Source organism: Peromyscus californicus, unplaced genomic scaffold, assembly GCF_007827085.1.
Source record: "Peromyscus californicus insignis strain IS unplaced genomic scaffold, ASM782708v3 Scaffold_9__1_contigs__length_137607984, whole genome shotgun sequence".
NCBI lineage: Eukaryota > Metazoa > Chordata > Mammalia > Rodentia > Cricetidae > Peromyscus > Peromyscus californicus.
Window position 1 is genome coordinate 59,072,734 of NW_026294617.1, and position 14,906 is coordinate 59,087,639.

Sequence of the window (14,906 nt, forward strand, 5' to 3'; positions counted from 1 at the left end):
GCAGGGTCAGGCTTCCTGATGCCCGTTCTCTGCTCCTGCACTCTGACCTCAGCGCAAATTGATTTAAGTCAGTTGCTTCCCCGACAGAAATGATGTCATATTGGACTTGGTCAGCCATTCTTCATTGGTATGATCCCCAAGACAACATTAAATACATTCATCAAAATATGTATTACAATGTTTTGCAATATAGAAACCCACCTATATACGCATATGTGAGGTGGTTAATAACAACTTTTTCCAGGCTTTGATAATTCTGCCACAGTTTCAACCCAGAATTTAATGAATTCTATCAGCATGCTCTAGGTGGGGCTTCTTTTGACCGTTTAATGACATTTGAATGGATTTCTGATAAGATACCGAAGTCCTTCGTGGCTGATGGGTTCAGTTTGTCCTAAATTGGTTGCTTTGTTGGGCATTTTCCTCACTAGTGAATAATTTAGGGAAGAGAAACAAGAAAAGGGCTACACCAGACAGTTTAATGAGAACACACAACGGTCCTCTCTATTGATATTTGACAGATAAGGCGAGTGTGCTATGGACAGGTGAACTCTTTACCTGAGGTCAGAGGTACTAACTGACAGGGGCAGGATTTCAGCCCAGGTATGTCAAGCACACGGTGAGAGAATATGATGCAGGAAATGGAAGGCCAGGCTCCGGGTGCCTTGTCACGTGCACATCCCTGTGACCAGTGCTCTGCTGCTCAGTTCTAGTTGCCTCCTTGGCTAAAGCATGTAGTCTTTTCATCACTATTCTGTCAGAGTTCTAACTTTTCACTCGGCACCATTTACACAACCTCATCTGTGATATGAAGTTGTTCGTGGGGACTAGGCAGATAGTGGATGGAATAATAATTTGGTCATGCCTACCTTTGACATTTTAATTGAAGAAGCATTTTACAGCCCATCAAAACAAATCAAATATTACCAGTAGTATCCTGGCGGCTAGAAAGACAGGGCCTTTCAGCAGACGACACGGTCTTTCCTTGTCCTCGTGCGGTAAAACATCAGTTTCCCCTTTCTCAAATCCAACTACAAAAAATGTTGACAGTGTGGATCTGCTAAGTTTATAGAACACCAGAACACATATTTTGGAACTTGGGGGGTATTCTCCTCACTCTAAAAGTTCTCATTTATCTGTGGGTTTATTTAGAATTATCGTAAAAGCAGTCACCAGTCTTGAGTCTCATTTGGAGGCACTGAGGACTCAACCTAGGGTTTCCATGCATGCCAGTCTTGAGTCTCATTTGGAGGTACTGAGGACTCAACCTAGGGTTTCCATGCATGCCAGTCTTGAGTCTCATTTGGAGGCACTGAGGACTCAACCTAGGGTTTCCATGCATGCCAGTCTTGAGTCTCATTTGGAGGCACTGAGGACTCAACCTAGGGTTTCCACAAATGCCAGCTGTAGCCCCAGTGCTGGCGATTTTAAAAGCAGGGTAAAGTTTCTTCCCTTTTTCAACCAAGTCAGAAAAGAAAAATGGAAAATTTTTTTTTCTAAAACAGTTATGCCTGGGCTGAAGACTTGGCTCAGCAGTTAAGAGTACATACTGCTCTTGCAATTCCCAACGCCCACAGAAGGCAGCTTCCAACTGTCTGCACCCCAGCTCCAGGGCACCTGACCCTCCAGTCTCCATGGCCACCTGCACTCTCTCTCACACACAATTATAATAAAAAAAAAATAAGTCTTAAAACAGCTATGCCTTTGGAGTACTTTGTTCTTTCTAAGATGCATGTGTTTAGCATTTAGTTCTCAACCTCTTGAAGTTATTTGCACCTGGTAGCTTGTGGTTTAATATAAAAATGATTACACTAACACCTTTCATTCCCAAGTGCTGGATACAGTAACACACTTCCATATATCCCAGGAAGCTCTTAGTGAGTGTGCCACATGCTGACTAGCTGTGAGGGAGGAGAAATCCTCTCTTTTCCTTGAAAATAGTGCGGCAACACCCTTTACCTTCTTCAACCCCGACGCTTTGTTTTCTGCCATTTCATGAAGTTTGAATTTATGGGATTCCTCAAATGAATAGAAGAAAGTAATTTTCTTATGAAGTCTTCACTGAATCTGAACCTCCAGAAAAATAAATGTATATCTGATCCTGTGTAGATGCCTCATTCTGTGTTTGTGAAGAAAAACATATCAGTGTCAGCCAGGCCCAGAAAGACATGTAATCACACTCACATCCAGAATCCCCAGGTGTTGATCTCCTGGAAGCTGATGAAGTGTGGTTCCCAGAGGCCTATGGGGAGGGGGTTGGGGTGGTTTGATCAGTGGGTACTGAGGTGGAGTTAAATGGCAGTAACTAAGTAACTAACTTAACTCTTCTATAAAGCATATCCATGTACTAAAGCACCGTGTGCAACCCCTGCATTTTTAGATTTCAGTAAAACAGAAATGTAACCGCTAGTTTAGACAAGTGGTTCATTTGGAAATAAGCCTGGCTCTCTGGGTATCATGGCAGCCCGTGGCCTGGTCTCTGATTCATTGGAAATAAGCCTGGCTCTCTGGGTATCATGGCAGCCCGTGGCCTGGTCTCTGGTTCATTGGAAATAAGCCTGGCTCTCTGGGTATCACGGCAGCCCGTGGCCTGGCCTCTGGTTCATTGGAAATAAGCCTGGCTCTCTGGGTATCACGGCAGCCCGTGGCCTGGCCTCTGGTTCATTGGAAATAAGCCTGGCTCTCTGGGTATCATGGCAGCCCATGGCCTGGTCCCTCAGCTCAACTGGCTCCTTTCCTCACTTAATGATGTGACTTTTGCAGACAGTTGTTGGTCAATTAAAAAATAAATACTTCCATGATTTCTATCATTTTTATTATGATGTGAAAATACAGGAATAAAAAAATGAAAGGAAAGAGCCCTATGCCACATAAACCTGTAAAAGGATTTTATTTCTTAGTTATAAGGGCAGCTTAAAGTACCTGGACTGTGTAGGGCCTGATATAAAACCTTGAGTATATTTCTAATGTAAGTATTGACTTTTCCACCAATCAATACAATTAAGCTTCTTAAAGTCAGAAATTAAGTGCATCATTCCATTGACTTTCAACCAATGAGATTGAATAATGACAAGAGCTCAGGAAGCTGAGGAAGAATTGATGAGCTTAGAATATGCTCTAGTAAAACAGGTCTGACTCCACAGCTAAGTTTTTAAAGTTTATTGTTGAAGAATTCTGCAGTTTGTACATGATCTAATATCACAAGCACAGATGGATCAAATACTAGGACATCTGTTTTCTAAATCTGGCTTTGATCCTCTCTTCTTAAGGTCACTGGAGGGAAATCCTTAAAGCATTATAAATTTGCAACGATCGTTTCCTCTATTATTCATACACAACACTTGCAGAGTACCTCAGCTATGTTGACAAAAATGCATAGAATGTGGAGCAAATGAGACCAGACATTTGGCATTCTCTATGCTTTCCCACTATTGAATCTTGCAAGCCAAGGAACCTCAGGCAAGAAGATTAGAAAGAATTCATCAAGTGTATAGAGGGCCTTATGCGTGTGGCCCCAGCTCTGTGTTTGGGCACAAAGAAAATAGTACTGCAAATGAATATTTCATAACCTCCCTCAAGTAGGGAAGAATTCATAGGATTTTTTTTTCTTTTGCTTTGTGGTGGTATGTGAGAGCCAAAGTTATGTTTTAATTACTGTGTTGAAGAGAGAAATGAAACAAAAATGCCTCTAACCTGTAAGTCCTTTGTCCAAGGACAGATACTTCCTGAAACTCAGGAGGCTATTGTTTATATTTTCACTCCCCTAAAACAAGTTTGTTTGACCCAACTGCGCTGGATGTGCTTGATCACATGTGGGCAGGAAGATGCAGGCAGGAAATAAGTCAGGATGTACGCTTGCCCCGATTGGTTGTGGAAATAAGTCAGAATGTATGCTTGTCCCTGATTGGATGTAGGTGGGAGGTATGTAGGCAGGAAGTATATCAGTATACATGCTTGCCCCTGATTGGACCTGATGGAAAATACAGAGGCCTTATGGGTGTGCCTCTGCAAAATGACTCGTGCCATTTCCTGGGAACCCTGGAATGATTCTGGCCAGAACCCATCTGTGGGAGTCCAGCTCCCACCTTTTGAAGGGTTCTTAGGTGGAGGAAAGAGGAATGAAAAATATCAGAAAGAGAGACCTAGACGATGAGAAGAAAGACAGAAACACAGGATAGCTTCGGGAGGGCCTGGGTCAATACCCATCAACCTCGTCCTTTATTCAAAAGGGCTTTTTATAATACGCCAAGAGGAGAGGCAAAAGACCTCCCCTTGCAAGATCAAAGCACACCATACAGCCAAATGTAGACCCTTCCAAACACCTGGTAACCATGTTCATGGCAAAATCACCCCATTATGCAGCCCTGCTGGGTAAAGCAAGCTCAGATTCGGACCCTGAGTAAGTTCTCACTAGGAAACCTCTGTGGATCTCCACACCCATCACACTGGCCAGTATTTAATTAAAGCTTGCTTCAAATTTGGTTAAAAAATTGTGAAACTGGTCTTTTTCTAGCAAATCTCAGGTTTAACTGTTATTATTGAAGTTTATAAAGTGATTATTGTCAGGCACTGTGGTCCCAAGCCATACTCCAAAGGACTTTCAATAGCTTCTTTGATTTGGCTTTCTACCGACAATATCAATACCTCTCACTTCCTCGCTTACCATGGGATAGATGCTGATCCAGAAATGACGATGCATGAACATTGAGGTTGCTTTTGTTCTCATGCAGAGTCTTCGCTGTTCACAGAGAGAAAAGAATTTTTAAGTGTGCATTAGATGAGCAATCATTCTACTTCAAGCTAGTTGAATACAATTGTTTGAAAACTTTTTACTTTTTTTTTTTCCTATCTTGGGAAATACGTTTCACAATGAGGGAGCCTCTGCTCCTAGCTGAAGAGCTAATTGGACAATTAAATGGGGAAAACTCATTTTTTTTTAACTTCAGAATCAACAGGAGTAGCAAACACATTACAGAAATCCAAGAGTGACTGCAATTGCAGATGAGGCACTTGGTTATATTTCAGAAACCATAGTGATTGGGCATGGGAGGCTCCTGGTAGCTTCAAGAGTATCGTCTGCTCAGGGCCTGAACGGCCCTGATGGAAATCACCAGTGGGTTAGGCTACAGGGCTGACGTTAGAAGGCCAGTCATCAGAACCACTCCAACAAGGATGGGTCTGGTCTTTCTCTAAAGGGAAGTTCTAGTGTATTTAAATGGAGGTAGCCTATAACAGGTGGAGGGGAACAATGCCTCATCTAGACATCAAAAGCTATTAAATACAAACCCCAGGCCAAGAATGGGTTACCTCTTTTGGAATTGCTTATTAAGACGGGTCCCATAGACCTCAAAACTTTACAGGCATTGCCATTGCTCTTGGTTACTCTCCAGAACTTGGCAATAAGGTCTTGTTGCTAAAGACAATGCACACTTGAGTCATAGAACATGAAGAAATCAAGCTGGTACTGGTGAGGAAGCTTCATTTCTACTGGCTAGCTTTCATAGTGCTGGAAGGTGCTGTACATGCTACTGGAAGTGAAAAGTCATCATCAGTCTTACCCAGTTGTAAACCCTGCAAGCTACCATAACAACCAACCTGGCAAGATATGCTGCTGGTGCAATAGTGGCACCTATGTTATAAGAGTAACCAACCACTTTCTGATTAGATTTAAGGCCTGCTCCACAAGATGGAACTCACGTGTGGCACTGTTATTGAGACCAAGACCCTGTGTCTAGATAGGGCACAGGCCCTAGAGGAGAACCTACTACTATTATTCTGCTAAATGGACAGAGTTGAAGGATTTTTATCTTCCCTCTTGGCTGCCAGATTTATTTACTAGCATTTTCATGACACCTTAATTTTCTCACCGATAAAATGGAGATTATATTGGCTTTTCTATTGCTACATAGCAAATATTCACAAATTCAGAAATTTAATGGAGTACCATGTATCTGTTTACAGATCTACAGGTCTGAAGTCTGGGGATGGCATGGCTGCCTTGCTGCTCAGGTCTCCCAAAGCTGACATCAGAGTATCTCTATCCTCTCTTTCAAGTCTATGTGGTTGTGGCCAACTCTACTTCCTTGTGGCTGTAGGGATGAGTGTTAGCCAGGAGCCACTGTCAACTGGAGAAGGCCCAAACTCCTAACCACGTGACTCTTTCACTCTCAAAGCTACCAAGGAAATTTTCCTCAGGTCACATGCTCCTCAGTGTTGCAGCCCCTTTGTCAAGAACTTTAGGGTCTTCTAAGAGCTCAGTTGATTAGGTTAGGCTCACTGAGGCTAAATCCCCTTCCCATAGTACTTGGAAATTAAACCTATAGCCTCACACATGATGCTAGGCAAGTGCTCCATAACACTGCTACATTCCAGTCTCTTTCCAACTTTTTGTTTGGGGACAGGCTCTCACTAAGTTGTTTAGATTGTCCTTGAACTCACTCTGTAGCCTAGACAGAAGTGAAATTATAATTCTCCTGCCTCAACTTCCCAGGTAACTGGGATTATAAGCTTATTCTATCACACTGGGCAAATCTCCTTTTCTTAAATTCAAAGGATTTAGGGTCTTGATTACATTTACAAAATCCCTCAGCAGCGACACCCTGGGTAAGTATTTGATTGGATATCTGGAAGAAAGTATGTTTACCAGGAAATGAGAATTTGGGGGACCACTGGAACTCTGCCTACCACAGGGTTAAAGCATTGTCCTCTGGGTTATGTGAGGTGTGTGTGTGCAGTGCTGGCATAGCATTCCATGCAGCAGGGTTCAACAGATGGCATCTAGGGGCATTAATGTTTCGATCTGCCTGTCTTTTAAAACTCTGGTGTTCTAAGTACCGTAGAAGCATGGTAGAATTTGCACATCACTTGAACGCACAACAGGAAGTAGCAATTCTGGCTCTATCGTTAACCAACTCACAAAGTTCAGTGTTTACTGCTTGCTTAAAGTTGATTAATTGGTTCAAATCATTTGAAACATTGCAGTCAAACAACAATGACAAAAACATTCATGTCAGAACTCCAGCTCATCTATAACGGGACATAAAATGAAATGTGGGTTTCTGCATTGCTCTTTATTTATTTATTTTGACAGAAAAATGCATCACAGAATCTAAGCCTTCAACACTGACATTTTCCAGAAAGAATTGTTCTGTTTCAACCCTTGCTCTGAATTTAAAATGAATACTTCAGATGCCCCATTCTTGCAAAGACCTTTGTGCCTTTCTTGATTCAATAAATCCAGTCTAAAACAGGCAACATTATGCAGTTTAGTGGCTCAGCCACAACAATGCGGGTGCTTATCACTGGCTGTGGGAAGAAAGACACCTAAGGGGTTAACAGTAATATTTTGCAAATTAAGGCAAGTAGAGAACAAACACATTAGCATAACAAAAGGTAGCCGGAGGGGATTTTTTTTCCACTCCACTGTTTGGTACTGAGAGCCCAGTGTTACCACTGATGGAGGTTGGAGAAGAAAACCTTAGTGTGTACACATTCTTGAAATACATCACATTGTACCCGGTCTACTGATTAAAAAAGAAAAAAGCCCATAGTTGCAGAAATGGATTACATGGTCCTTTCCAATAAGGAAAGCTAAATCAGATACCCTCAAAAAAGCATTGTGGAATATCATAACAAAGAAAGGATTCCTCTCAAAAACAATCCCAAAGATCACCTGAGTATGGCAGGGCTACACTAGAGGTGGGCTGAGGATAAAAGGGCTTTCAGTAGAACTAGGCCCAGATGCATGCAATTAATTTAACTCAAAGTTAGCAGACTCACTCCTTCAGAAAATATGTTTAGCTCACAATGACTAGCTGTTACTAGCAGGCATTTCCCTTTTACTAATACCTAGACTTATTTAAACATGGTTTCAGAGTACATGTTTAATTTGGACCGATAATTATATTTAATTGAAAATTTTCAGAGGATATATAAAAATTTCACAAAGGTATTATTTATTAGTGGATTGTATAAACATGTTAGATTCTTGTTTATGTATCTGTAGTTCTGGGATGAAATGTAGGACCTGTGCCTATCAGGCAAAGTGCACTACCCGAGGAACATCCCCAAATGACCTAATCTGTAGATCAATATTTTCCTTATTATGAATAATGGACCACTATAATGTTTTCTATGATTGTGAATTCATTAGGTTTAACACCTCGGTGAGCATGGCCAATCAAATAAATCACAGTGTGTTTTGTTAATAAATTAAAATACACTGGGCAGTGGTGGGGCACACCTTTAATCCCAGCACTTGGGAGGCAGAGGTAGGCAGATCTCTGTGAGTTCAAGGCCAGCCTTTTATACATAGAGAGTTCCAGGACAGCAAGGGACACAAAGAAAAAGAAAAAAATAATTAATTAAATTAATTAAAATACAAAAGGGTAATCGTATTTAAGAAAACACAATGTTACAGCACTAAGAGAAGCGAAGATATCTTCTATTTCCTGACTAAGATGATGCCATGCTTTTGTTATTAAACATTGAGTGGCAAAAGACCAAAGAAGATCATCCACAGAAGACAATAAAATTACTTTTGAATTAGTGTGTCGATTTGGTTTTCAGGGAATTGTAGGCTGGGAATCAACAGATACCATGACCTTTCTCCATCATTTGCGGATCACTACTTCCACATTGCCTGTTGACTAATGGGTAACTCTGCATCAGACTCCTTCCTCTCTGACCTCTTCCTTTGTACACTTGCTTCTGTGTGGGGGCAAGACTGCCATGTTGGGTCACCCAACCAAGCAGGTACGTTAAGGACAAAGAGCACAAATAACTATTAGGCAGGCAGCAAAGCCGTTCCAAGCTAACGCCTGAGGAAGAGGGAAGGATGTGAGACCATTTGGGGTTGCCAATTGCTGCTGAAGTTTCATGTTTATTGCTGCTTTCTGAGCTGTTATGAATCTGGCACCTCCTGTCAATATAAATTTTAAAAATGCATTCCGAAGCAGAAGTGAAATTCTTTTCAATATTTTATGTTGTAGTTTTTCAACCGTAGTACAGAAAACTGAGAAGTGATAGTAGCTCTAAACCCCTCTGAATATGAACATGACACCCTTGTTTCCTGCCTTCTTTGTAAGATGGGGGAAAGGAGCTGGAACATAGAGATCATTCATTCAGGAATAATACATCATTCAAGTGTACACAGGAGGGTGCGGGATTTCATGCTTTTCTCTTTTTAATGTGAAACTGATATTTAGTTACCAAATAGTTTCTCAACAATCTGAGAACTATCTGCCACAGGCATCTGATGCCAGCTCTTTCCTACTCCACTGTCACATTTGCTAACTCTGAAGAGCCCTCACCTGCCCACTTAAATGATGGCTGACAGTCCACAGTGCAGCTTCCTTACAGAGTCAGAGAGACACGGGAACAGTCAGGGACCCTGGCCAGTGCCCCAGCCCTTTCCATTCACACAGAGGGAGTAGAGCTCTTAGCAACAGCTTCTTCTCAGGTCAGGAAGCAACAGTGATCATCTCCACTGATTTTCTTTTTTTTTTTTAATTTTAGACATAATTTTTGTTTGTTTGTTTGTTTGTTTTGTTTTTCGAGACAGGGTTTCTCTGTGTAGCTTTGCGCCTTTCCTGGAACTCACTCAGTAGCCCAGGCTGGCCTCGAACTCACAAAGATCCACATGGCTCTGCCTCCCGAGTGCTGGGATTAAAGGCATGCGCCCTTATTCTTTGGGAATTACACATGCACCCAAATCCCACTCATTTTCCAGTCCCTCCATATCTACCCTTCACTCCTGTAGCATCCACCCCCACGCACCAAGGAAAACTTGGAGATCCAGCAGGTCATAGATGGGATAGATGTTGGAGAGTGCCAACTTAAAACCCTGGGTGTGTGTCTGGATGGTGGCTGAGTTGGTCAGTCTGGGGTGTTAGGACCACCCCCCTTAGCTGAGGGGCAGCGCCAGCTCTCTCACGCCCATGGTTGGGGGTGGGGCCAGTTCTCCAGTGACCCAGCCGCGGCAGGGCGGCCCTAGTACTCCAACACATTGTTCGACACTTGGTTTGCATGCACTCCAGTGGCAACATGGACAACGGACATCAACACAGGCCCCAACTGCATCAGGACCACGGACCTAGACATGACCAGCAGCAGCCGTTTGGTGCCAGTTGTCTCCATGGCCCTCGGTGGCAGCTAAGGCCTCTCATATCCAAACGGGCTCAGCAGCAACGTGGTCCCTGGACTCCAACATGGCCCCAGATGTTGGCCCAGACCCTGGGCAGCCACACAGCCCTCAGTGGTAACAGGAGCAGAGCCATGGACACCAATACAGACCCTAGGCTGGACCAAGGACCCAGACGTGAGCCCCGGCTGCAGCTTGGGCCCTGATATCACTATGGCCCCAGGGGCGTTGCAGGCCTGATCTGTACCTCAGGTGTCACCTCAGACACCGAGTATCTGAACGATCTTTGGTGGTAACAGGAGGCACGGACATTAACTCATGCCCTGTCTGTGGTAGAGCCACGGACCCAGATATGGCCCTCTGCTGCAGCTCAGGCCCAGACGGCTCCCTGGCTCTGGGTGGCAGCATAGGCCACTCAGATCAGCATGGCCCTGCAGCAGCACGTCCCTCGGACCCCAGCATGGTCAGGTGGTGGTCCAGAAGCCCAGCATCCCAGGTGGTAACACAGACCCCGGTTGCAGAAGGGCCACAGACCCAGACATGGCCCTTGGCAGCAGCCCAGGCCTGGACATCACCATGGTCCAGGGTGACAAGCAGACCTCCCACATTAGCCCATTCCTCACCTCCTTCACCTCTTCAGGTCTGCCTCTCTCTCTTTCTAACACCCTACTACATATTGGCTCACCATAATGGCGCCTGCCGGGCGGTTCCTCCTCCCCGGTCCAGGGCAAGCAACCCCGGGTGAGCGGTATCCACTGATTTTCTTTTAGCTGAATTTAGCATTCCTGCTCCATATTCCAACCTGACTTCCTTTTGAGGCGGAATAGAGATGTTTAGACTTCAGACCCATGAGACCCTGTCTACCAAGGAATGACACTGAATTGGTTTTCCTCCTTTTACAGGCTGGAGAACTAAGTCGTTGGCAGACTGACAAACTAAGCCACCGTTATCAAAACCCATGGTAAGTACATGTGAATGTATTTTAAATTCTTTAACGGCGTTCTTCCCTAAGTTAGGGACAGCTTATTTTCCAGTTTTGAAAAATCACACTATCATTTTATTTTTATTCCTTCATATAGATTTGTGTGGGAGGTAAATCACAGATTTTTATTTCTAATGAACAGAATAAATTTTACTCTCTGCCAGTCTAATTAGGGAAGGGACAGAGTAATTGGGTTTGTTTTTTTTTTTTCTCTATCCCGCCTGGTCCCACAGCCAATTTTAAAATAATCACTCAGAGGCTTAATATTAATTACAAACCATTTGGCCTACTGCTCAGACTTATTACTGACTAGCTCTGACAATGTAAATTAACCCATTTCTATAAATCTGTGTATTGCCATGAGGTCCTGGTATTACCAGTCTGCTGGCATCTTGCTCCTTTGGCAGCTGGCTGACTTCCCACAGACTCCGCTCTTCTTCTCCTGTATCTCTTCTTGGACTTCCCACCTGGCTCTATCTTGCCTTGCCATAGGCCAAAGCAGCTTTATTTATCAACCAATGACAGCAACACATATTCAAAGCGCACAGAAAGACCACCCCAGAGCAAAGTAGCATAGTAAAGAATGTGCTAGATTACAGGGAGGGAAAGAGATGCCATCCTGCAACTACTAAGACTGGACACTGATGAGCAGATTCATTTTAACTTTGTATGTTTTCTGTGCAGAATATATATATATATATATATATATATATATATATATATATGTTTAAAAGATCTTATTTCATGCTGTTGGCCTAGAAACCACAATAATATGTAGCCTTGGTTAATAAACATTATCTTACTGAAGCCACATAACGTCTTGAATTCATATTGTCTTAAAGTAGCCACGAACAAAAATTAAACATATGTAGCTCCAGGTGTGTTGAATTATGAGGAAAGAGCAAATACTGGGGTCTTGTCTGAAAGGAACACAATCCAGATGCCCGAAGGAGAAGGTCAGACTAGTGATGTAATAGCGTCGTCTCTATGGATTTGTGGGGGTGGGGCTCTGGGAAGGGGACACTGTTTTTCTCCAGTTTTTATTCTTAAAGGATACAGCTATTAGCATGTACAAAAACATTAGATTTTTGTCTCTTCTATTAACATAAAACATATCATATCGAAAGACACTTCAAGTCCCCTTGTCAAAAGCCTACTGGATGGCAGCTGGAAAGATGGCTTCGTAGTTATAAATACTTCCTGCTCTTGTAGAGGACCTAGGTTTGGTTCCCAGCACCTCCGTGGTGGCTCACAACCATCCATACCTCCAGTTCCAGAGGACTTGATGCCCTCTTCTGACCTCCACCGGCACCAAGCGTGAACATGGTCCTCATCCATACAAGCAGGCAAAGCACTCATTGACATAAAATAGAATCAGATAAATATCTTAAAAAGCCTATCAGGTACTGTCAGAAGGTCTCACTGGGGAGCACCTGTGACTTGCTAGGCACAGCCGCTGCTGCTGTGTAAAGCCACATAGACAGAGTTGCACCACATTGCATGAAAAGCACACGTTCTGTGTGAAAAATTCCCTGTTTGAACAGCATCGCTTACTGTAAATACTTTATCAACTATTTCTCAGCAAAGAAAACTGCCAGAGAGAGGCTACTGGAAATTAAGGACACCTTTAACGACTCTTGGTGATAAAAGTGTGAATGTGCTACACTCTTTAAGTATGAACACCTTCTTGGAAATTATCTGAGAAACATCGAAGCTGTGAATGTTTTTCCTTGAGAGCAAATGTTACCTTTATTTCTAGAGACTATTCTATGGATAGTACCGAGTCATAAGATGCAAGATGTTTATGAAAAAAAAAAATCCTTGTACTTAGGGGACTGTGAATTAAGTTGGGAAACTGAGCATAAACTTAAGAAGGAAAATACCCAAACCAATATGCCTGAGTGACTGCTGTGTAGTCAGTTTTCTATGACTATGACAACTACCTGGGAGATAATCAACTTATTGAGAGAAAAGGTTCATTCTGGCTCCGAACTGTAAAGGTTCTAGTACATGATCAGTTAGACTTGTTGCCTTTAGGCAAAGCTGTTTATCATTTGGAAATCTCATGGTAGAGCAAAGCCCATGAAAGAGAGAGGAAAGAACTAGGGTTCCAAGATCCAGTTTAGGGCATACACCCAATGGCCACAAGACCTCATATGAGGTTCTAGGTATTATTATTATTTCTTCTTTTTTCTTTCTCCTCACTTCTTTTCCCTTTCTTCCTCTTCTTTTCTCTCCTCCTCCTCTTCCTCTTCCTCCTCCTCCTCCTCCTCCTCCTCCTCCTCCTCTTCCTCCTCCATTTTTGGGATCCTAGGGACCAAGTCCAGGGTCTTAATCATGACCTTACTTTATACCACTGAGCAATATATACTCCTGGCCCCTTAAAGGCTCAGTCACCTCATTGACTGGGGACCAACCTTTAACTTATGAGCCTTAGAGGAATACTCATTCAAACCATAGAAAGTACAAATTAATAAATACGATCATAATAAAAAAAATTATAGAGAAGTTAAGTTTCTTTAAATGTTGGTAGTTTCCAGATTCTTTTATGATCTCTAGGGGAGGTCCTGATTCTAACAAGTCAGACACAAGTGCCTTGGAAGACACTTCTGTCTTGTGACGAGAGACACATGGATGGCTTAGAAACCTTTCTGCCTCACTCTTGAGCTGTCAAGGTACTTTGGCTAGGGTACTAAACTCTTGAGTGCAGAGGTGTCCACACCCTGTGTTGTTTGGCTGAATTGAGAGCTTCTTTTTTCTGGGCAAAGTAGTATTCAGCTTCCCAGGAAGTTTCCATGCACTGTATTTCTGGTGCAGCAGTAGTACCCAAATTCAGCACTTCCCCAATTGAAAATCTCACTAGAGTCCATAATCACAATAGCGAACAAGCCAGGCTTTGTGTATACTTTCCTTGTAACCTGTATCCTAGAGGATGAGGAGGCATTAAAAGAACTATATGGCTTTTTTTTTTAAGGCAACATTCGTGCCTTTTTTTGGTGTTTGTGTATATGTGGGGTACTGAGGAACAAACATACTTTTTAGTTTTCTTAAAACACTTTTTAACCTTAATTTTTATGTGTATGGATGCTTTGCCTGCATGTATGTCTGTGCACCATGTGTATGCATGGTACATGATGAGGCCAGAGCAGGGCATCTGATACAGAACTGGAGTTACTGAAAGTTGTGAGCTGCTATGTGAGTGCTGAGAATTAAACATGGGTCCTCTAGAAGAGCAGCCAGTGCTCTTAATCACTGAGCCATCATTCTAGTCCCAGACCACTCCAAGTTTGTCAGCTTGAGCTATCTAGGGAGTACCAAGACAACCAAGGCTGTGTAGCAAGACACTGTTTTTAAAATAGCCAAGCGGGTTGAGGGGAGAAAAATTACCAGGAATGGCAGGTCATGTCTGTTATACCAGCATCTGAGAAATGGAGGGATGATCAGGAGGTCAAGATCACTCTTAGCTACATAGCTAGTTTGAAGCCAGTTTGGGTGACAAGACAGCTTGTCTCAAAAAATATTATAATCCCAGTTTGTGATACAAAATCTCACTATAAAAAGTATTTACGCAGACCTTTGGGTGAGAAACTGGGCTACTGAATGCACTGGCACAGGAGACAACTTCCTGAATAGAACACCAGTAGCACAGACACTAAGATCAACAATTAATAAATGGGACTTCATAAAACTAAAAAGTTCTGTAAGGCAAAGGACACCATCAGTAAGACAAACCGGCAGCCTACAGAATTGGAAAAGATCTTCATCAACTCTACATCTGACAGA

At 42.8% G+C, this 14,906-nt stretch overlaps 1 protein-coding gene across 1 annotated transcript in view; it reads left to right on the forward strand.

Moving 5' to 3' along the window:
* The window catches only part of CUNH4orf45 (chromosome unknown C4orf45 homolog), a 129,321-nt gene that overhangs the window by 70,616 nt on the left and 43,799 nt on the right, over positions 1-14,906 (forward strand). Inside the window, exon 3 of the mRNA XM_052731307.1 lies at positions 11,044-11,102. Within this exon, the coding sequence (XP_052587267.1) occupies positions 11,044-11,102 (59 nt within the window). The remainder of the gene's footprint in view (positions 1-11,043; positions 11,103-14,906) is intronic.